At 37.9% G+C, this 23,171-nt stretch overlaps 1 protein-coding gene across 3 annotated transcripts in view; it reads left to right on the forward strand.

The window, feature by feature from the left end:
• ANKMY2 (ankyrin repeat and MYND domain containing 2) overlaps window positions 1–20,357 on the forward strand; it is a 34,394-nt gene extending 14,037 nt beyond the window's left edge. For 2 of the 3 annotated variants that reach the window (XM_079931754.1, XM_079931752.1), the window contains 6 exons: window positions 6,436–6,596; window positions 10,673–10,887; window positions 11,679–11,814; window positions 15,914–16,042; window positions 17,081–17,210; window positions 18,952–20,357. In XM_079931754.1, coding sequence (XP_079787880.1) covers window positions 6,436–6,596; window positions 10,673–10,887; window positions 11,679–11,814; window positions 15,914–16,042; window positions 17,081–17,210; window positions 18,952–19,136 — 956 coding nt within the window. In that variant the 3' untranslated portion in view covers window positions 19,137–20,357. The remainder of the gene's footprint in view (window positions 1–6,435; window positions 6,597–10,672; window positions 10,888–11,678; window positions 11,815–15,913; window positions 16,043–17,080; window positions 17,211–18,951) is intronic. The other variant, XM_079931753.1, reaches the window with a different exon arrangement.
• The last annotated feature ends 2,814 nt before the right edge of the window (window positions 20,358–23,171 follow it).

A 23,171-nucleotide genomic window follows, 5' to 3' on the forward strand; every position in this document is an offset into this window, starting at 1 on the left:
TTATACCCAGAGTTTCCCCCATGGAAAAAAATACCACTTTGCTTCTCAGAGTGTAAATACTGTCATGTTTCTTTTTCTTTTCTTTTTTTTTTTATAACAGCCATGTAAATGACCTTGTCTCCCTTTCACTTTTTTTTTTTTAATTTTATTTATTTATGGCTGTGTTGGGTCTTCGTTTCTGTGTGAGGGCTTTCTCTAGTTGTGGCAAGTGGGGGCCACTCTTCATCGCGGTGCGCGGGCCTCTCACTATCGCGGTCTCTCTTGTTGCGGAGCACAGGCTCCAGATGCGCAGGCTCAGTAATTGTGGCTCACGGGCCCAGTTGCTCCGTGGCATGTGGGATCTTCCCAGACCAGGGCTCGAACCCGTGTCCCCTGCATTGGCAGGCAGATTCTCAACCACTGTGCCACCAGGGAAGCCCTGTCATGTTTATTTTTAAAAAAGCAAATGTTTACAGTTTTGTCTAACTTAATGAAACACCTAATGACACTTTGGATAACATGAACAAGCTATTTTGAATCTCCACTCTGAAATACAGAGTGTGGTGAGGCCTTTTTGTTGCAGTCAAATGCTTGAATGAGAATATTTTACTCCTCTAAGGAAATAGTTTAACCTAATGTTTAAGAACAGGAACTGTGGAGTCAGTGATCCTGGGTTGAAATTCTGGCTGTACCACTTAACAGCAAGTTACTTAATGATTCTGATCTTCAGTTTCCTCATTGCAAAATGTTTACATGGTTATTGAAAGGATTAAATGAGATGATAGACCTAAAGAGCTTTACATGTACCTCTCAATAAATGCCATCAGTTATTGCTGTTTATAATAATTACAACAATGATTAGGAAGGAGCATTAATGATAATACAATATACAGCTGTTTCATTATCATCCTCATCAACCACAAACATTTATTGCGTGTGCCCAATATTTCTTGATGTGTTAATCCTGTTACTTGGTATAATATAGGGGGTTTAGAAGAGAGTGGGAGTGAATATTTGATGTTTGGTATTTTGGCCCCAATGAGTTGGCAGTTAGAAGAGTCCATTGATAGAAAAGCAATGATAGAAATAATCTGATTTATTGGGAATGTAGTAAGTAGCTCGGTGAGGCCTAATGATTCATTAAACAGATACTTAACATTCACAACCTGTAGACCAAGCAGCACTCTAGATGCTTTGGTGAATAAGACAGAGGGTGTTCCTCCATTCATGGCACTAAGAGGATAAAGGCAATGACTATGTGAAAATGTATTCCAATGGTGACTTAAGGGTTCCGTAAAATACATCAAAGGGAGGGATCTTCTCTCCCATTCCAAGGGAATTTCAAGAGAGAAATTACATGTAAGCTAAGGTACAGTGGGAATTAGTCAGATACGGGGGACAGTAACTGTATATGGTGTTAAATTTTATTATTATATTACTTAAAACTACTAATAGTAAGTACTGTTGATTAAGTCAAAACAGTCACTGAGTCACTTTATGACAGCTCTTTAAGAACAAATATTCTTGTTTTATTTTACTTCAGTTCAGGAGGATTTGAAAAAGGTATGGCTTTGCTGTGCAAACTTCAGAGAAATATTTATCTCCCACAGTTAGGGGCTTCCTGGTTGCTACCACCTCAGCCCTCAGCTAATTTTGAGGGTGTCAGTTTAGTAAGAAAAAAGAATTAACTAGGAATCATGAGACTCATATTTTAGTTCATATCTGCTCCTAATTAGTTACAAGATCACAGGCAAATCCCTTCACCTCCAGATCCTCAGTTTCCTGATATGTACGAAGAAGCCAGGGAATTGGATGATTTGAAGTTCTCTTTAACTCTACAAGTTTTCATTATGTCCACAATGTAATGAAATAGAGCTGAGATAGAGGTTAAGTAACTTTCCCCAGATCACAGGGCTGGAAGCGGAGGAGCCTGCACTTTCAACCATTAATACAATGCTTTTCTTTTTCTCTGTTTTCTTAATACTATCAATACTACGTTAATAAAAATCTAATGTACACCTGTCCACAATTCCATCCTAAAGTGAGGGTAATGCTTTCATTCCATTTTAATCTATTTAGACTAATTTCATAGACAGAAAATTACATTGTACCCTTTCAAGTTGACATTATATTCTCCTTATAGTTAGTCTTATTAAAAACTCATTCTCCCACTTTCATTCCCCTCAGGCAGATCAATATGTATACATATGTACTCACACACGTGCAAGATTTTTTCATCTTTTACAAATCAGGTCATACAAATATATTCCTTGCAACTTGTTTTCCTCACTTACCAGTACACCATGGAAGTCCCTCCCGTCTCACTCAGTATGTGGCTGTTTGTGTGTGTGTGTGTGTGTGTGTGTTTCCTTAATGTGATTGGCCTGGTCTTGTTAGAGTAAATTTTCTTTTTCCTTTTATTAACTTGAAAGATCAAGAATGCTTTTATATTCTACCAGTGCGTACTCTCCTATTCACAGTGTTCCCAGTTAAACCCATATTTCTCAGTTACTATCTAGAAACAAGAGCAAAACTATACCCAGTGCCCTACTCTTAAGGTTTTGCATTTGCCCATTTAGCAACCCCAACAAGATGAAATCCTTATAACTCATTTATTTCTCCACATTCTCTGTGTTTGCCTTGTCAGGCAACAGGCCTTTCCTTTCCTCCTCCACCACTACGACTAGCTGTGGACTTGCCTGAGAAAGTCTAGAATGTTTGGGCCAATATGTCATTAGAGTGTCATTCATGGTGTGTTCTTCCTGCTTCAGCAGTCCTCACCATCTACAGTATAATTTCTCCATCGTGCTGTCTCCACCCGTTGGGATTAACTAACTCTGCTGCCAAGGGCTCTTGTTCTTCACTCTCTCCTCTCTTTTCTCGTTGCTCCATCTTGAGATCTCTGTTCTCATTTAGGTGTTGGTTACAGGACATTCTCAGATGGTACGTAAGTTGTATATTGTTTGAAACCCATCATAACCAAAACTCTCTTTTTCTCTGAAATGCGAGTCATATGTTGGCTAGTTTCATGATTCTTATATCACTGTTCTATTCTCTCAATCATATGTAGAAGTTACTCCACAGTTTTCTAAATCCTGGTTGTGTAAGTGAGAATGTAATTTATTTTTCTTTGTCAACTTTTCATTTCTTAGTCTGGAACTGTATTTCAATTTCAGTTTATCCTTGAAAGTAAAAAATTGTACTAGCACGTGTCTGGTTGTGTGTATGTTCTCATTAATCCTGCCGAGGGCTGACTCAGTGAGCCCATTCAGTCTAGAAGACTCAAGTCCAGTGATAGTAATAATGGCACAAAATGATGCACTGGTCCCCACCCAGCCCCCACCCCCAGCATTCATTTTCTATATTAATAGTACTATTTTATTTGTAGGTATTCACAATTCATAAATTAAAAACTCATAAAACTAAATATTTAATAGTTTCCATTTTAAAATTTAAATATAAATTAAGTAAAAATTTATAAAGATAAACTTTAAATATATATGTATATCACTCTAATATAAATTATTAGCAGATTTTTTTAAATAAAATATCAAAATTACCTAAGTACTACCTAAAATGAGAAAGATTAATGTTGGAAAAAAGTAAAGTAATATTATTTTTTTCCTTCTCACAAAGGTGTAATTTTAACAAACCTCTAGTCCTACGACAGTAGGACAGTAGCCAGTATTTTATGTACAAATATTTCCAACTGCTAACAAGGCTTTTTCTGAGTATACTAGTTGGAGGACTGATGAGAAGATGTAGTTACAAACTAAGTCTGTATTTTCCTCTGATCCCTTTACCTTCAGATATTCCTATGTCTATTTTGATAGTTAGAAGCTATTTTATTTTTTATTTTAATTTTTTTAAATTTATTTATTTTTGGCTGTGTTGGGTCTTCGTTGCCGCACACAGACTGTCTCTAGTTGTGGTGAGCGGGGGCTACTCTTCATTGTGGTGCACGGCCTTCTCACTGCAATGGCCTCTCGTTGTGGAGCACGGGTTCTAGGCGTGCGGGCTTCAGTAGTTGTGGCACGTGTGCTCAGTAGTTGTGGCTCGCGGGCTCTAGGGCACAGGCTCAGTAGCTGTGGTGCACGCACTTAGTTGCTCCGCGGCATGTTGGATCTTCCCAGACCAGGACCCGAACCCGAGTCCCCTGCATTGGTAGGTGGATTCTTAACCACTGCACCACCAAGGAAGTCTCTAGAAGCTATTTTAGAGCACCTTTTTTTTTTTAAACAGGAACCTCTGTCTTTTTATTGAAGCTGGATGTGTTTTAGAAAGCAGCGCAATTTGTCTTCATCTTCTTTAGTTTCTTCATGTACAGTTGTTGCACACCATTATCTGTGTTACTTTTGGCGCTGTCATGTTTACATCCTGCTTGTAGTATATTTGCTTGATTGTCATTTTTCTCCCTTCTTGAAGATTATGTAGGTAGAAATGATCATTTTCTAAACAGAACATTTCATATTTTTAATATTTCCTGTTACTGTTTGACTTTTCCTCAAGATATATACAATGGAGATTTCTGGTTTTAAAAAAAGAAAAGAAAAAGAAACTGGTGTTTCAGCATTTAAGAATAACATCAAATACCAAAAATGATACTGTGATCACTACTAAAACTTCCCTTCATATCATGGATGTGTTCTTTTATCATTTGTTTAATTATTAATTCTCCATCCATTTCTTTTTTTTCCTGGGTCTGTTTTTCAGCTCTCATCTCTTCCATAATGATTTCTATATCCTAGTTTTTCTCTGTTTTGAGATATTTCATCCCCTTCATCTTCTACATTACTATTTTAGTTCTCAATAGTAACCAGCATTACCTCTTTCAGTTTGTCTATTAACTTTTAAAAATGGAATCTTTCTGTGGTCCATGAAAGTCTCTTTACATACTGTAGTTGATCTGCTTAATTTAAGTTTTCTTCTTTGGTGGTTGTGGTTATGGTTTGGTTGTGGGTGGTTGTAGTCGTAAGAACATGTTCCGCGGAAGAAGCCCTTTGCTGGAGGCATTGCAGAGTCTTTCGATATTGGATCCCCTTTGGTCTGCATCTCCTAGGCAGTCAGGTAAAGCCGACAGCGTCGTGGAGCCGTGAAGGGAAGTGCCATCTCTCTATACCTGTGGTCTTAGGGTCAACAAACCACGAGATATTTTGTCCTCTGCTGAGACACAGCGGGAAGCCGGTCCACTCTTGAGTTCTCCTTGAACTCTCAGGCAGGCTGAGCCCTTGGCCAACCTCAAGGGTCCACCTGGCCCACAATGCAATCCCCCCACAGGTCACCTGTTGTTGGCAGGATCGAGCAGATGCTCCCTGGACTGTGTACAAGTGGGCAGGGGCCACAAGGGCCACCCAGGGTGGACCCCTCTCTGGGAGCCCCGGCGTCTGGGCCGGCTCCCCAGGACTCTCCGCCGCTGGTCCCTCAGCCCTCCTCAGGCAGAGCGGAGGAAGAAGTCTGTCCTCCGGAGATTCTGGAAGAGCCTGCACCTGCAAATGTGCCCTGCAGGCACAGCCTGCTGGCCCAGAGTGGCCACTTTCTTGCTCCAGAGAAGTAGTGGAGAGGGAGCCAGGGAGGGGGAGGCAGCAGGAAAACACAGGCCACCAGCTTCGCCAGGGAAGGTTTTGCTTTCCTAGAACAATTTTTACCTCTGGAGATGGCTTAGAGAAGTGGCACAGGGATCTATGAGGAGCCGTAATGTGGATTCCAAGCTTACGGGGGGCAAAAGCTTTTTCTCTAATTCATTTCACAAAGAGGCCAAGCTTTTCTCAAATTCAAGGGGGGAAGAGGTTAGCTTAACAATATGAACAGTAATTATAATAATAACTTTATACAGAATAAATTTAAATTCTGTGTAAAGAAAGCCAGATGTGATTAGGGAAGAATGAATATCATTTGTGTAGGGGTGGAAGAAGAGACATTTAAATTACAAGCAACTTTTATTAAACATTTAGGGTCAATTTTAAGTTGAACGTTGCTTTTTTGTTGTTGTTATCCACATAATCTTCTCATGTATTGTGAATTCTGTGTCTTTAAAAGGAGATTATTTCTTGGGCTTCCCTGGTGGCTCAGTGGTTGAGAGTCCACCTGCCGATGCAGGGGACACGGGTTCGTGCCCCGGTCCGGGAAGATCCCACATGCCGCGGAGCGGCTGGGCCCGTGAGCCATGGCCGCTGAGCCTGTGCGTCCGGAGCCTGTGCTCCGCAACGGGAGAGGCCACGGCAATGAGAGGCCCGCGTACCACAAAAAAAAAAAAAAGATTATTTCTTGATCACAAAGCATGCTTATAGATGTTCCCCAGAACATTTTACCTCTCCTCCTCCCCCGTACTCTCCTTTTCTACAAATTGAAGATGTTGATGCATGTTTACTTCAGAAAACAGAGTAACATAATTAAAAAAATGGAAAATGTCTTATTTTGAATAATGAAATTATATATTTCCTATTTTTCTATTAAAAGGTCAACATGATTGTGTGACTATAATCAACAATTTCTTTCCTCGAGAGAAACTGGATTATTACACGAAACCCCAGGGACTGGATAAAGAGCCGAGGCTGCCCCCGAAGTTGGCAAGCCCCCTGCACAAAATTATCACCACAACAAATCTGCATCCTGTCAAGGTACCGTAACGTCTACTGTATTTGCTTTCTATTCAAATATTGCTTCAGAATTTAAACGGCTCTTAGTACATAGGATCATAATTGTCTTGGGCTGCTTTTTGTTGATGTAAAGCTTGTGATAGACTCTCTTGTTCACTTGATACAGTGAAGGAGTGCTGTCGTTTGAAACCTAGAAGAGAGTGAGGGACACAGCCTAGAGCCAGAGGAAAAGCTAGGCAGAGAGATGGGTTCAGCCGAAGCCTAGCTTCCACCTCATCTCACAGTGAGCTCCGGATCATTAATGGCTCCAGAGAGGCAAGGGAGCCAAGCTTTCATGTGTCAGTCTGTAATTGGCTGAGGTCTGTCCCCAGAGGGAAAGGACAGCTTCCCAGATAGTGACAAGTGAGGTGGCTGTCTTTGGATGAAGAAAGTTCCCTGAGGAAGGAGGTAGCTCGGAGCCCACAGCAGCCAACGAGCCAGCAGCAGGGACCTGGTACACAGGCCTGGTAAAGAGAATCCGGGTGGGGAACCAACAGCATCTACTACGCTAATTATCCTTCCAGGAAATGTTCTGGAATGTAATAATGAACACATTTTTTTTTTCATGCAAGTCGGTATTTGATGCATTTAAGTGATACACTTCTAGTGAATAGTCAAATCACACAGATTTTCAAACTCAGTAGACCAACCCAGAAGTCCAAATGGCTTAACTGGGAAACTTCAAGGGCTATTGTGAACTATTGCCACTGCTATTTGCTTCATGTTTTATATATGACCTTTGTGTTTATTTATAAACTGATTGTTTTTTTTTAATTGATCCAAATTAATATTATTTTTTCAGTGAGTCATCACATAAAACTCCATGTGTGCTACAATGATGCTGTCCTTTTTCAAATTTCAATGTCTACCATATGTCTTCATTCATAATGTATAGATTTGATAGTAATTCAGAGCTGTTTGGTGAGCAAGACAGTATGTTGGGTCAAAAATTGAAGTTTTCCCTTAATACAAAGTGTTAATGTAGTGAAATAGATTTCCTTTGTCTGTTACAGAAGAATCTGGAATATACTTATTGTCATTAAAATAAGTGGACAGCTCTCATAAAGTAACTCTTTTGAAAACTAACACTCAAGTTCCAAATTGTGTATAATCTTATTACTTTACTGCTACATCCCTTTGCATATGGTCTTTGAAGCTCGAGGAACAAACAAATCAAAAAATACCTTTCATGTGGTCCTTCACCCAAATTAATTTTCTGGACCATCTAGAGAGATGACAGACTAGCAGATCCTTTCCCATACAACAGACAAGTGGTATCTATTCTGTTTTTATTTTTCAAAACTCAAATGTTTTACTTAACATTCTGAAAGAACCGCTAGAGGCAACACTTATGACCCTAATCGGGCAAAAAGGAAATTCAGTCATGAATCAGGTGTTTGTGTTTCTAGTGGAGATTTTATAGGACTTAGAATTTAACCTCTAAAAAATATTTAGCCTCTTCTGTTTCAGTCTTTCTTTCCCTCCCAGCACACACAGGAAAGACAGAACTGCTGTAAACAGTGACTCCCTCTCCGTGGCACTTCTGTTAGGAGTGGAGCAAGCTGGAGTGGGAAGACAGGATTTTTCCCAGGGATACAGTATTTCTCAATGTAGAGAACGTGTGTGGTTTTACAAGGCCCTTGTCATTCCCCCTCTAGCCTGAGCATTACAGAATATTCTGGGTTTGATTGATTTGAAGAAGTTTCCTGTATGTATCTGATTCACTGTGTCTTATATCTGTGTCCACCCTTTGAGATTGCAGTAATCTCAATTATTGTGATAATTGAGTCTATGGAGTAATTTTTGATGTGTGCACAGAACCTAGTTTCTCAGGGTTAAATATCCTAAGAATTACTGTACCTCCAATTATCTTTAAAGGCACATATTTTGAGTAAATTTGATTAGGGGTATATTTATACAGACAAACTGTAAAGGTATATAAACTAAAATAGCCTACATTATATTTTTTAGAGCACTTGGTCTTATAAGAGAGACTATTCTATAATTATAGTACCTTCCTTCAGACCACACCTTGCTTTTTGTACGTATAAATAGTCTATTCACTTGAAAACCTTTCTTTTATCCATACTTTAGATAAAAGCTGCCCAGTTGCTTTTGTGGTGGCCCATTTTCATTGCTTTACCCCTTTTCAAGCTGGCACAGGTCTTCATAGGGCTTATTATAAAAAAAGTAACTAATAGCCACTCTACCAAATCAAAGACCTTTTAAGATAAGCACAGTACAACACTCGATCCAACAGTGCACCTTTTTGCTGCATTGTACCTAACACAGATACATTTGCACGGAGGTTAAGTGGCTGCTATAGCAATAAGGATGTTTGCTTTCAACAGGGACTTGGGGAATTGTGCTAATGCCCAGAATACAGAGATCATAATGGAGAAAAACAGAGTCACAGGAAAAATGACAATAGAGTTTAGCAGAGTCTCTAAGTGATTAGGAAACAGATGTGTGCAAGTGATCCTATCTTTTGATTATTAACATGATTTTTAAGCCCAGAATTTATTTATTCCTCTTCAGTAATTAATGATTCCCTTTATAATAAATATATTATTTTACAATGCTGCAGAGATTAAAGGACAGAAACTAATTCAAATATTATTATTTTGTGTGCAGCTATGTAAATGATTCAGTGAGCTCACTGTTGAGCTGTGGGTATATATCATTTTTTATTGTGTGTACTGCTGTATATTATAAAATAAAGTCTAATGTCTTAAAAAAAAATCAATCATTAATCTGGGTTCTATTTGGGATTTTTTAAAGAACTCTTACATGTAAGTTTAGATCCTATCCTTAGATTACAAATGCTGTATACAAAATATTGAGCAAACAGCTTCAATTGATTGCAGTTGACAGCAGAAATATAAACAGGTAATTAATGATATATATTACGGTAGGGAAAGTTTTCAGCAAACTTTTTGTTACCAATAAGGATTCTGATTATACTTATTTCATGAAGTCTAATAATTTGTTATTGAGTGCTATATTTTAAGTAAAATACTAGGTTATATATCAATTTAGTAGTGTCAAAAATAAGTAAAAAACCTTAATTTAACAGGAACATTTAATATATGTTAAATTTTCAAGTAGGAAGCTCAGCATGGGTTTTACTTAAGTTAACAAATTATCTTCATGTCTAAAGAAAAGGATCTAATTCATGAAATCTGCCACCTGTTGTTTCCTAAGATTACCTGGGACAGGTATTTAGCTGTAACACGTAAGTTAAATACTGAATGAACTTCTGCTCTGAGAATACAACTGTGCCTTTGTTACACACGTTTACATTACTGTATCTCACTATGGATTTTTACAGCTGTCCTATGAAAGCCTACCACAACCAATAAAGAAAAAATAAATACTCCTTATTACACTAAATTTGGGCTTAACCTGGGCATATATGGGAAGTGTGGGACTCATAATGCATCAGATTGGGTAACTCTCTTAGAATCCCTTTTTAAAGCTATTTTTGCTTTCCGCTTTGACCTATTTGCATTGGTGATTAGAAGCATATTAGGAAAATTTCCAAAGAGAAATGTAGTCAATCAGTAAGTAATACACCTTTTATTTTTAGACTTCTTGTCAGTAAAAATCTTCATTTCCTTATAATTAACAAGAATGAATGAGAATTATGGTTTTCCTAGCCATGAAATCCTAACAGTAATGTTAACTAAAAGTAGTGATTGCTCTGTTAGTTGATTCTATATATAAAAGGTGTACAAATATGCCATGCTTATCTTTAGTGAAAGTGCTTTTAACAGAGATAGTGAAACCATGATTCCTACTGGCCAACTAACACCCTAGTTTAGCTGGATGGCAAATCACTCGATAACTGATACACAGAATTCAAGAGATTCCATAATGTCAGGGTCCTTCTGTATTAGTTTTACAACTTGATCAGTGGCAATTTGCATTCTCATTTAAATTAACACAGTAAATACGTGACCATAAGAAAGACTTTATTTGGTAATCAAAACTGACTACCTAATTTGCACATGGAAAATTTCTCAATGAATTTCTAAGCTCACTGGGATTTCTTCTAGATTGTGATGCTTATAAATGAGAATCCTCTGCTGGCAGAAGAAGCAGCTCTGAATAAATGCTACAAGGTGATGGATTTGATTTGTGAGAAATGTATGAAGCAAAGAGACATGAATGAAGTACTGGCTATGAAAATGCATTACATCAGCTGTATCTTTCAGAAATGTATTAACTTCTTAAAAGACGGAGAGAATAAACTGGACACTCTGATCAAAAGGTACTGTTTTTTCCCATGTCATGTATAAAGTACACTCAAATGGATAATGTTCATTATATGAGATCTCATTATGGATTTAAAAATTAAACATTTTAGCAGCAGATGTTAATGTTGAGATCACATTTCATCTGTAAGAAACAAGGGGCACTCATAACTAATTGATTATTCCATTCTATACTCTTTACAACAGTGCTTTTGTTATCACCAGTTATAGGTGAGAAATCTGAAGTTTGGAGATGTTAGATATCATGTGTAAAATCATACAGCTAGAAAGCAGCCCAAGTCCAAATTTGAGGATAGGAGTGCTTATGCCATAATTGCTGCTCTGGATTCACAGTGGCGCTCAATGTATCTCTGTTTCTGGACCCAGGAGAGCTGTGTGTTACCCTTGTTCTCTGACCCCTGGGGGTCAAAGTCTCCGATAGTTTTACTAAGAAAAGAGAACTAAGTCAGAAGGGTGTGACTCAATGAGAGTTTTCATTCTTTGTACAAATAACTGACATGGTAATAAGTAACTAGCTAATCTGATAACAGTGTTTAGTATGTTTTATGTCAGGGGTTACTTTTATAAATACATCTCTAAGCCCCTAAACCTGATAAGGCCTAGCCTAATGCGCAGGTAGAGCAGCAATCTGAATTGAGTCTATCCTCATGATGTGAAGACCCAAGGAAAATCTTATGCAGCAAAGAAGAAACTACTCAAAGTTCATGGGTTCAGCTGGGAGGAAATGCTTAGTAACTCAACTCCTTTAAAAAGTAACTCTAGTTACTTTTTAAAAAATATCTTTCAGCTTGTTAAAAGGCCGACCTTCTGATGGCTTTCCAATATATCAAGAAAAGATCATTAGAGAAAGTATCAGAAAATTTCCTTACTGTGAAGCTACACTCCTCCAGCAGCTGGTGCGAAGCATTGCTCCTGTTGAAATTGTAAGGCTCTTCACAACTAAGTTAACTCTATCAGTAAGACCTAATCACCATATTTTGTACAATTAAAGTCATGTTCTCTTTAGCATTATTTATTTATTTAATAAAGACTTAATTCTTTATTATTTTAGAAAAACTTCAGAAGCAAACATGGAGATAGGTTTGCCTGTTAACACTGTTTCTGTTTATCCATTTCCCCTCTCTCAATCCTCTTCTTCCATTTATATGGTTCATGGTTTAATAAACAGTATATCCTTATGTCAGAATATAGATTGTTACAGTGGATACTTACATTTTTAATGCCTCTGTGAAACCTTAACAGTGGGTACACATCCACTATGTGATACAGATCCACAGTTGTTCAGGTGTAGTGTGTGAAAAACCAGTACAAAATCCCAAACTAGATGAAAGTAGGAATTGAATGTCTGCGTTGATGGTTTCCTGTCAGGGGATGTGAGAGGATAAGTCATGAGAAGGCTCATTGTGTGTCCTGCTAAACAATCTCAAAGGATGTCCCAGCTTCTTATGTTCTACTTTAATGCCTCTGATTTTATAAATTTTCCATACGTTAAAAAAAAGCTATTTATACTTGCCAGTTATGGGAAGTAAATTTTAACTTTATTATCTATTCTTTAAATTATTTACTGCCCTTTTGTCATGTATTTATTTAAGTAGTATGAAAGACACTCCCTGCCTTCCCTGTTTTGAATAGGCTTCAGTTTACCTTATCTACACCAGTTATGCTTTTACGCATTTCAATCAAATCCTTTATCAGCCTTTGTCTATTAGGCAAGAAACTGATCCTGACACTACTCCCATCCCTGGTTTCCTCCCTCCATCTGGCAATGTTGGTTCTTCTCTGCCTTCTCTAGGCTGTTATATCATTCTCAGTCTGAAAAATCAGGACTAAAAATGGGTTCCAGGTGTTCCTTTATACATTGACTTAACCGACTCAGAACCATGGAAGAAGAAAGACCTAAGCAGACAAGATGATCTCATGAAGTTCATGCACTGATTTATTCCTGAGAGCTCTCCATGATTTCACATAGAGATTCTTTCCCCTTGCTCTTTAATATGCTTGGCTATTTGGTGTTTAAGCTTTTGGAAGATTCAAGTTAGCAAATTATGAGGGTGGTGTATCAATTATGAATGTGTTTTGGCTGTGCATATCAAACTCCAGCCAACTATGAATTAAATAGATAAGGGTTTAGTTATTCTTATATACTCAGAAGCCCAAAGGTAGGCAGACCAGATCGGGCACAGTAGCGCAGAAATGGACTGAGGACCCAAATACTTTCCTGTTTTTCCACCCGATATTCTTTAGCCATACAGATTATCATACACATGCTTATGACCTCAGAGTTGCAAGGCTTCTCATGCTCTTCCTCCAAGCTCACATTCCTATCCTAGGCAGACAAGCAAAGGAAATCGGTCTGTAGCTGGAAAACATAAGCTCTCCCTGAAACGCATGCTGACCTGTGCTCTTAGTGGCACAGGTGGAAGTGAGTATTTTGGAGAAATGGGTATTCTGGGGAAATGCTTTTGGCTGGTCTAAACACTGCTGCTCTGACTAAATTATGTTTCTGTTAGTAAGGAGTTGGGGGAATGGCTATCAGAGAAGCAATTAATAGTGGCTGCTGTGGGATATTTCCAGCACTAACAAGTGTAGCTGACATTGTACCTTCAAGGGAGAAAACAAAAACTAAAACTAGCAGCCTGGAGTATTTTTTAAAAAGTCAAAGCAGGTTAGTGTAAGGCTCAACAATCCATTTTAACCCTGTATCATAAAATAATGTAGTTAGAGTGTATGGTGTGTGATTGATATTTATCCTAGTGATCTGAGCCATCAGTAAAAAGATAGTATTTATTTAATGCAATTTAGAAAAATTTCTCTCTTTAAACATTTTTGTTCTTTAAGAGTTACATATTCTGCTCTCCGGAGAACTTTATTTATCTGCAATGCTTGTGGTTGTGAGTGTCCCAGATAGCCACTGTTTACTGCCTAATGGCTTCCGGTATCCTGCAAGTTCAAAAGCCTCTGAAGCAGTGTTAAGCTTGTCCCGTGCCATGGTGGTTCTCATGGCTGGCTGCCACGAGGGTCCCCTATGGTCCTTTCTGACAGTGCTGATGCCTGGGCCCTCATGGAGGGGTTTTGATTCCCTCCGCCTACTGTGGAACTCTGGCTTCCACCTGTGACAGAATTCAGCAGGAAGTGTGAGGCATGGCTACACTTAAGAAATGCTGCTCCAGCATTGTAACAGATGATAACTGTTAAAGATATTTTGCTTTCTCAATTGACAGTGTGTATTTTAACATCTGGAAGGCTAGCTAATGTCTCTGATTTTATAGGATACATTGAATAAAGCATCCTGTTCGTTTTTAGGCTGCATATCTTCTATAGGTGGAGCTCTGGTGCCTAAACAGATTCTTATTTAACAAAGTAGATGACAAGATTTTGCACAGCAAGAAAGAATTCTTGTCATTCAACTGTGACAAGAAAGATTTCATGGAGTTACTCTACTGTACCGTCAATTTTTTTCTGAAGCAATAGTTCACATTAACAGCCATACTTCTAGCAAAAAATCCTTTAGTTTTACCTCCAGTTACATCTGTGAGAATGTCATTGCTTTCTGACTCCCACAAAAGTCCTGTTGTGGGGGAGATTTTGAACATGTCTCAGTCACTTTTACAAAAAAAAAAAAAAAATGTAATTGTTGTAAAATCTGTTGAATATATCATACTCTGTGGGCCAGACTGTTGTCTGATCAAATACTCTACTTTTAAGGCAGAATAATTTTATAGATTAATAAGTGTTCATTGTAACATTTAAGTACCAGTAATTCTCAAACTTTTAGTATGTTTCAGAATTACCTGTAATAATGCAGGTACATGGACCACATCCTTAGAGATTCTAATTTAGAAAGTATAGATCAATCTGAATTTTTAACAAGTTCTCTTCTGAGCACAACTGCCATAGACATTCATTCCTTATGAAATTATTAACTTATATCTAGTATCTGAGGTTTTATTTCACTATTTTTTTCTCACTGTTATACTATCTTCATTCCAAAAGAGAATTCTCAGCCCTTGAATGTGAAAGGAAACTCAGTCATCATTTGTTTTCAGGAGGAGTAAGGCGGTTTTCAAAATGAGTACAGTGTAAAACAATGTTCCAAGGTGGTATTTGTAAAGCTCTGTTGTGTACAATTGATAAGGTAATATTAAAACAAATAAACTTAGGAAGAAAAGGCAAATGAAAATTTAAATTATGAAAATTGGCAAAAATTTAGTTGGGAATAAAGAAGCAAATTGGAAAAACTCAGAAACAAGAACTGTTTTGAGTAGGTAAGACAGCTCGATACCCTGTAATTGCTCTAAATAGGTCTTAATAGTATTATGCTAGGCTGATAAACATTCAAATAGGTCTTAATAGCATTATCCCAGGCAGATAAATATTTGCCCTTATAATTTCCCATGTAAAAAAATTTCATAACTCCTCTTTAGCAAGCCATTCTGATTTTCAGTAGCCATATGATAATTTTCATATTTTTTGGTTTTTCTTAATACCCTAATGCAATCACATCTATGTCTTTTTAATTTTAAGAGTTTGGAACATTTCAGTAATAAAGGTGATAATTTTTAACTATTAGAATTGCAGACCAGCATCAAGTAAATAGTTTAAAGTCTTTAAAACACTTAAATTGCACTAAACTTTTAAGAATTAAGATAAACATTTGTGATGTGCCCTATAAATTGTCCCTCAAAATATGTATATTGTCTTAATTCTCAGAAGGAAATTCCACTCTGAGCTCATTGTCATATATCTGAAATCTTTGTGTGCTTACTGAATAATCCTAATTGAAAAAATACTTTTATTCTAGAATAAGGCCAGTTTTTTTCTCTCTGAATATTTGGATCCATGACTTACCTGCCATGTACTTTGTATAGAAAAAGGTGTACTCAGAAAGGCATCTATCATTTTGTCATAGTCTGTGCAGTCTCTCGCCTTAATAATTTTGTCTCTTGTTCTTGACATGTCTTCTCTGTAGTCTTTCAATGGTGATTTCAGAGGTTTTTTTCCTCCTCTTCTAACCCACTGTAGGGTTCTGATCCCACTGCATTCTCTGTACTTACCCAAGCCATCACTGGTCAGGTGGGTTTCGTGGATGTTGAATTTTGCACCACCTGTGGAGAAAAAGGAGCAAGTAAAAGATGCTCAGTGTGCAAAATGGTAAGAATGAAGTTCTTTTCAGTTCATTGACATCTGGTTTAGATTTCATCCAAATTGATAATTGAGTTTTAATATTCTGTAAATATAATAGTTGATGTCTGTTTTCTAATAAATTCTAATCCATTAGATATAAAGTATTGCATCTAATATTTTAAAATAATTTTGGAAGAGAACTACAGGATAAATGTAGTTCTGTGCCCTCTCTATGTTCTGTCAAACTCCCAGGCTGCCCAACTTCTATGCTGACTACCCCCAAAAAGGAAAGAATATGAATGAATGAATCAATATGAGAAAACAAGAGAAAAATTATCCATAGGGGACTGAGACTGGTACAGATATGAGAACCTACAATGGAACAGTTCTAAATATGCAGTCTTAAATCTTCTGATGTTGACTTTAACTACAATCTCTTCATCAGCTCTTCCTTGTAAAACTACAACTCCCTTCTGACTGTCACGAATCTTTAAGCTTTCTGGATTACTACCCACTTCTGTCAGAATTATCTTTATAAAGGGCATATCTGAATGGGTTCTTCTTCTCACATACAAATGTCACCCACATGCATGCGTCTATACATTCACTTTACCCTATAGATTATGTTAATTTCCTCTTGTTTTTTAAGGTTGAAATTCTTCAGCATATTCTTCTGTAACCTATCATATTCTGCTATAACCTACTTCTCCAGTTTCATTTCCTTTAATTACTTACTTCTCTGAGCCTCAGTTTCCTTATGTGTGAAATCGGGCTAGAGTTGTGAGAATTAAATGTGACCATCTATATTGATTAACTAGTGCCACATGTAAAAACACTCTAAAATATTTTACTTAAAACAACAATCATTTATTTTTTCTCTCATGTCTGGGGTTGGCTGGGGCACTTGTGTTCCATGTGTTTCTCATCCTCCTTGGACCAGCAGGAGGTCATTTAAAATAAAGCATAGAAAAGTTAACATTTTTATAGCACAGTACTTGGTTGAATGTCATAATTGAAAAATTATGCGATTACACCTCTTGAAAATAAACGTACAATTGCCTTCAGGTAATATATTGCGATCAAACCTGCCAGAAAACACATTGGTTTGCACACAAGAAAATCTGTAAGAGTCTCAAGGACATTTATGAGAAGCAACAGTTGGAGGCTGCCAAAGAAAAGAGTGAAGAGGACAACAGTAAGTGTATAAAAAGCAAGATCATACTGTTGGTCAGTGGGGAAAGGAAGAATCAATGATACTAACACAGGACACACAGAAACCGAGTCTTCTCAGGGGACCAAGGAAGCTTGGGGTTAACCAACATAAGGATCACGCTTAAATGCATCCCTGTTTTGAGTCCCTGGGATAATGTACAAGACTGTAGTCAGCCTAGCTATCACTAGAAAATGAAAGACATAAAATTCTGAGGATGGGACTTCCCTGGTGGCGCAGTGGTTAGGAATCTGCCTGCCAGTGCAGGGGACACAGGTTCGTACCCTGGTCCGGGAAGATTCCACACGCCGCGGAGCAACTAAGCCCGTGGGCCACAACTACTGAGCCTGTGCTCTAGAGCCCACGAGCCACTACTGCTGAGCCCGTGTGCCACAACTACTGAGCCCGCGCGCCTAGAGCCTGTGCTCCACGACAAGAGAAGCCACTGCAATGAGAAGCCCGCACACTGCAACGAAGAGTAGCCCCCACTCACCACAACTAGAGAAAGCCCGCACACAGCAACAACGACCCAATGCAGCCAAAAATAAATAAATTAAATTAAATTTAAAAAAAAGATTCTGAGGAATATCGTTTATTCCACATTCTACGTTATGACTCATGAGACTGCCCTGGAACCATGCACTCTTAACGAGTTGTTACTTATATTTTGCTCACAAAGGATTTTAAGGTCTTTGAATACGAAAATAATTAAATTTCCCCTAATGGCTACCCAAAAATTTTAAGGTCGGAAGCCTTTAAATTTCTTAACTATGAAACTTCAGGTGAAATTACAGAGTAAATCTATAAATTACAAATTAACTTGAACAAATTAAATTTCTACAAGTGTGAGGGCAGTGAGTTCCATATTATTTTTCCTCTCCCTCCCTCCTGAAGTATATGACTCATTTTCATCAGGAACAGTGAGTTGTTTGAGCAATGATTCATATATTGGAGAAGAGAACCGCCCACACTACCCAGAGGATATATAGCACATTCTGGGGAGTGATAGTTTGAAAGCACTGCCCAGGTGATTCTAACACTAAGCACGTCCATCTCCACCCCTCAAGGGACTGTGTCCACTTTACCACCTGGTGGAGAAACACTACTAGTGGGAACGGATGATTGGTACAAAGCTGAATTCATACAAAATTAAATTTTTAGAAATAAATTGTTAAGAGAATAGTCAGGCTTTCTGACTGCCGTGCGTTCTCCCGTTTCCTGAACCAAACTTGTATATCCTTTATGTTGACAGGTACTAGAGAAGCCATATGGGAGGAGAGTCAGTAGAATGGGAACTCCTGGCTGTTAGACATCAGCCCGTATCACACACCATTCTACACCTTTATTCTCCACAGATGTAGGATAGGCTTTATTATGCACCACTTTATGGATAAGGAAACAGCCTTGTACAGGCAGTTACCTAACCAAGCACGTCAAGCTACCTCATGGCAGAACTGTATTCGAATGTGGATTTTGCCAGTCAGCAATCCTGATTTCAAGGCCTGAGTTCAAATGCCAGTTCTGTTCTTCTCCTAGCGGTGCAACTATGAGCAAGTTAACAAACCCCTCTCTTCTCAGTTTCTCCATTTGTAAAAAATGATAATAGAGATGATACTTGGCCTCATGGTTGTTATGAGGATTAAATGATTGAATACACGTAAAGTACTTAGAAGAGTGTCCAGCACATGGTAGGAACAAAATGACTCACTTTTTTTCTTTTTATCAGATGGCAAACTTAATGTCAATTCTAACTGTGTTAATGAAGAGCAGCCAGAGGCTGAAACAGGAATCTCCCAGGAGGACTGCAATCCTAAGGATTCTGTGGAAGGGGAGAGAGAATCTCTTCAGAGTGGTGCTGGGCTGGAATGCTTACAGGATGCTCCTGCAGGTCCACAGCAGTCCGAGGAGTAAGAGCCGGAGCAGGTGTCAGCGTGGACAGTCCTCACCCTGGCGGGCAGCTGGAAAACTCACGAGACTGTCCTCCTTGCCTCCACACCTGCATGGCACTGTGGCAGGATTCCACATTTCACAGAATACGTGCTCTCCAGCAAAGCTCTGTCTACCAAGCCCTAATTTCCTACTGATTCTGTTCAATAATTGGTCACATATTCCTAGGGAGAAAAATTTTTTTTCAAAATGTAGGAGAAACATTTCTATTCCCTTTCTGAGGCAGGCTTCCCAGCAGTTGTTCTCAAAGGAAAATAAATCGCCTTTTAAAGAAGAAATATAGGTTTTAGGGAACACAGAGGCAAGCAGAACAGTTGTAGGAGAGAGGAGATTTTCAGGAAAGAAAAATTTTATAGCCATAGAGATGGGTAGTTAAAAGAATCATAACTTATATGTAAATAAAATGCATATAAATAGCATTTACAATAGTGAAGTTCTACTTATTAAGGTGCAATGAAGATATGGGGATATATGTATATGTAGAGCTGATTCACTTTGTTATAAAGCAGAAACTAACACATCATTGTAAAGCAATTATACTCCAATAAAGATGGTAAAAAAAAACAGATGCAATGAAATGAAGAAAAGCTACATGTTAAAGGATCTTTGCCATAGTTCACCTAATTGTAGTTTTTCTACAGAATTTATCCTGAGCAGCCTGAACTTTATATAGTTCCTGCAGTGGTGTTTTATCTACAGTCTTTGTACCTTCAGAAATGTCAAATCCCCCAGGAGGAACTAAGGCATAGCCACAGTTATCTCAGCATGTGCATTTAAAAAGATACCTGACGGAACTGTCAATTAAACAAAGGCTAAACATACTGTGTCCACAATTATAAAACTAACTCATGTGCCATTTTCCACTTGAAAGGCTTTTACCTTCCTGTAAGCTTTTCATATGGCTCTTCCTGTCCACAAACTGATTTGTAACTGTCACTTATAGACTGTCCTGGCATCAGTTTTTAGTGTCTGAGTATTTAAATAAAGCTAGAGTATGAGATCTGAAGATAGTGCTGTGTTTCAAAGTTTCTTGTGTTGATTTGTAAAATAAATTGTGCCTACTGATATCGCCACCTCACATCTTGTTTCATAGTGTTTTGCTGTCGAGGGTGGCAAATATTAAAGAAATACTAGAGAACTTAAAACATTTTAGGAAACTTAGCAAATACTGGAGAACACAGTATAATTATTTTAATATTCACAATTGCAAATCAAAATGACTAGAATTCTCACCTCACTTCACTGATTAGATTTTTCTGTCTTGCTGCTTTTCCTCTTCCTTACGCTCAGTTACTTTTCTCCCAGTGCCAACACATACATCTTCTGCACACCCTGTACCATGCTGCTCTAGGAAGACTTCATGTGAGTAAATCACAGTTAAGTGGGTAGGAATTCTACAGGCAGATTTTACCTGAACCTGTCAATCATGATGAGCCTCCTTTCACTCATCAAGGTACCTCAATCTACACACTGATAAACATTTATCTTTGACCAGAAAAATAGTCCTCCCAGGCCTTCCTCTTCCACAAGTATGTTTTTTAACCTGAGTTCCCTGATTCTAATTATTTTCTGGGTGTGTGGTATCATCATGGTCCCTGTCTTTGGATAGCATGGAAGGTTATGAAACAGCAGAAGGGAATAGGAAAGTCAAGAGATGAGGCAACGTAGAGGTAATTTTCCCTTCATTGAAATGAATGCTAATATGAATCAGAACTCTAACAAAGCTACAACTGGCATTAATAGTAACTTTCCAATTGGACAAAGGGAACTTTAGATATAAGCCATGTCAATATCAAAATTTCCATGGATGTATTTCAAGAAAGGGGTGGTTGGGCTTCCCTGGTGGCGTAGTGTTTGAGAGTCCGCCTGCCGATGCAGGGGATACGGGTTCGTGCCCCGGTCCGGGAAGACCCCACATGCCGTGGAGCGGCTGGGCCCGTGAGCCATGGCCGCTGAGCCTGCGTGCCTGGAGCCTGTGCTCCGCAAGAGGCCACAACAGTGAGAGGCCCGCATACCATTAAAAAAAAAAAAAAGGGGGGGTGGTCAGAAGATGGAGTTTAAGAGAAATGAGGTTGGTTCTCATTATACTCCCTTCCTTTGTCATAAATAACCAAAAATAGATGTTTCCATTATAACACCATCAAAACAGGTGTTACCCGTTTTTTTGTTTTGTTTTTCAATATGCCATCAAGAAACTTCTTAAACAAAAATAGACCTAAAGGATAAGAATAGCCTTACTATTCCAATATGTCTTATACTTAGAGCAGATGTAATAGAATATTAAATTAGCCAGTGGGTTTATTAGGAAATTGGATTCTGCTTTTTGATCCAATAGGTGGTAATAATAGCTACCACTGAAAGTTACTATATCCCTGAAGTTATCTTGTTTAATATTCACAACAATCCCATGAAGTAGACTTTATTTTTATCCCCATAACACAGATAAGGAGGCTAAAGTCTAAAGAGGTCTACTAATGTATCCAAAAATACAGAACTGGAACTCAACAAGGTCTGCAGTTTTGACTACAACATTGTACACTCTTAATATGTTACCATCACTGTAGTTTCTCTGCAGATGTAAGATAATAATAGAGCTCTGAAGACAAGCCATTATTTTACAGGATGTGGTAGATAATCCCTAGGCTCTTAAAAAGATGAGTGATTTTAGTCATCATGATGTAGATGAGTTTACTTGAGTTTTAATATTATTGGATATTAAACTTAATAGAAATTCTTAAAGTAGATGTTCTTGCAGTGTTTTTATCTTCTCAGTATCATCTCCCCTGCTTCTGAAGCAAATCAGTCCCCTTCTTGAGCGGGAGGTAGATGTCTTCCAGTTCTCATGGTTTACAACTAGGCCAATAAGGATACTTTTCAGAAATTTTACATTCCTGAAGCCAAAGAGGGAGGATGTTTGTTTGTTTGTTTCTCCCTTGGGACAATTATAAATTACAGGGATTCAGTTCCAGAGCTGCTAGAGCTGACAGGTAGAGGTACCTGAGAGAATGTAGCCACTGAGCAGACACAGACAAGAGAGGGATAAAAGGAGGGGAAAATGTTGAATCCCCTGGGCTCTGCACTGGGTTTATGGGGTTTGGTTACATGAGCAAATTTCTCATCTGGCTTTCTATAAATCAGAAACAAAGAATCAGTAATACATCTTGTGACAACTAGAAAACAAATGGGATCAAATTTCAAAAGTTAAATATACGTAAATATAACAAAGGAAAATGAAGGCACATAAATTAATATTTTTGAGATTTATATGCTCTTAGAAAAAGTACAAAGGCACATCAAGTTTTGGATTAGATTATAGTTATTTTGGTTGGAAAAGAAGCTCAGTACAAGGTGTTTTTGCACCTCTTTACTGATGTTTATTTTGGAAAACCTCGTATTTGCTTGAAATTGTATAGAGATTAATGCATGCTTATGTAAATTAAGACGATATTAAAGCATCATTTGCATAGATGAAAAGCAAGATCTTAATTTCAGAAAAAGAAAATTTCTTCTCATAATAATTACTTTAGCAGATAAACAGGAGATTCTGCCCCCACCCCCGCCTAAAGGTGGCTCTTGGCCTAGTTTCTATGGCCTTTAAGGACTAAGTTCTAGTTTTATAAATCAATAAAGGCATCTTTTTAAATGGTGATCTTAATTTGTCTAGAATAAATCAGGTCGCTATGTCATTGATCAATTCAGGGCAATGTAGCTCGATAGTTCATAAACTCACATAAAACTACTTAATCGCAAGATGATTCCAAATGGATGAGATTTAAATGTGAAAAAAATTGTCAATTCCAGAAGAAACCATGAAAAAATTCTTAATGACTTTGGCATGAAGAAGGTCTTCCTAAATGTGACACTAAACTCAGAAGCCACAAAAGGAAACAAATTCAACTACATTTAAAAAAAAAAATCTGAACACTTCTGCTTCTGGGAAGATGGAGTAGACATACTTTTCCTTATTCCTTGTACTAAGTAAAACTAAAAACCCTAAAC

Source organism: Stenella coeruleoalba, assembly GCF_951394435.1.
Source record: "Stenella coeruleoalba genome assembly, chromosome: 9".
NCBI classification, from domain to species: Eukaryota; Metazoa; Chordata; class Mammalia; order Artiodactyla; family Delphinidae; genus Stenella; species Stenella coeruleoalba.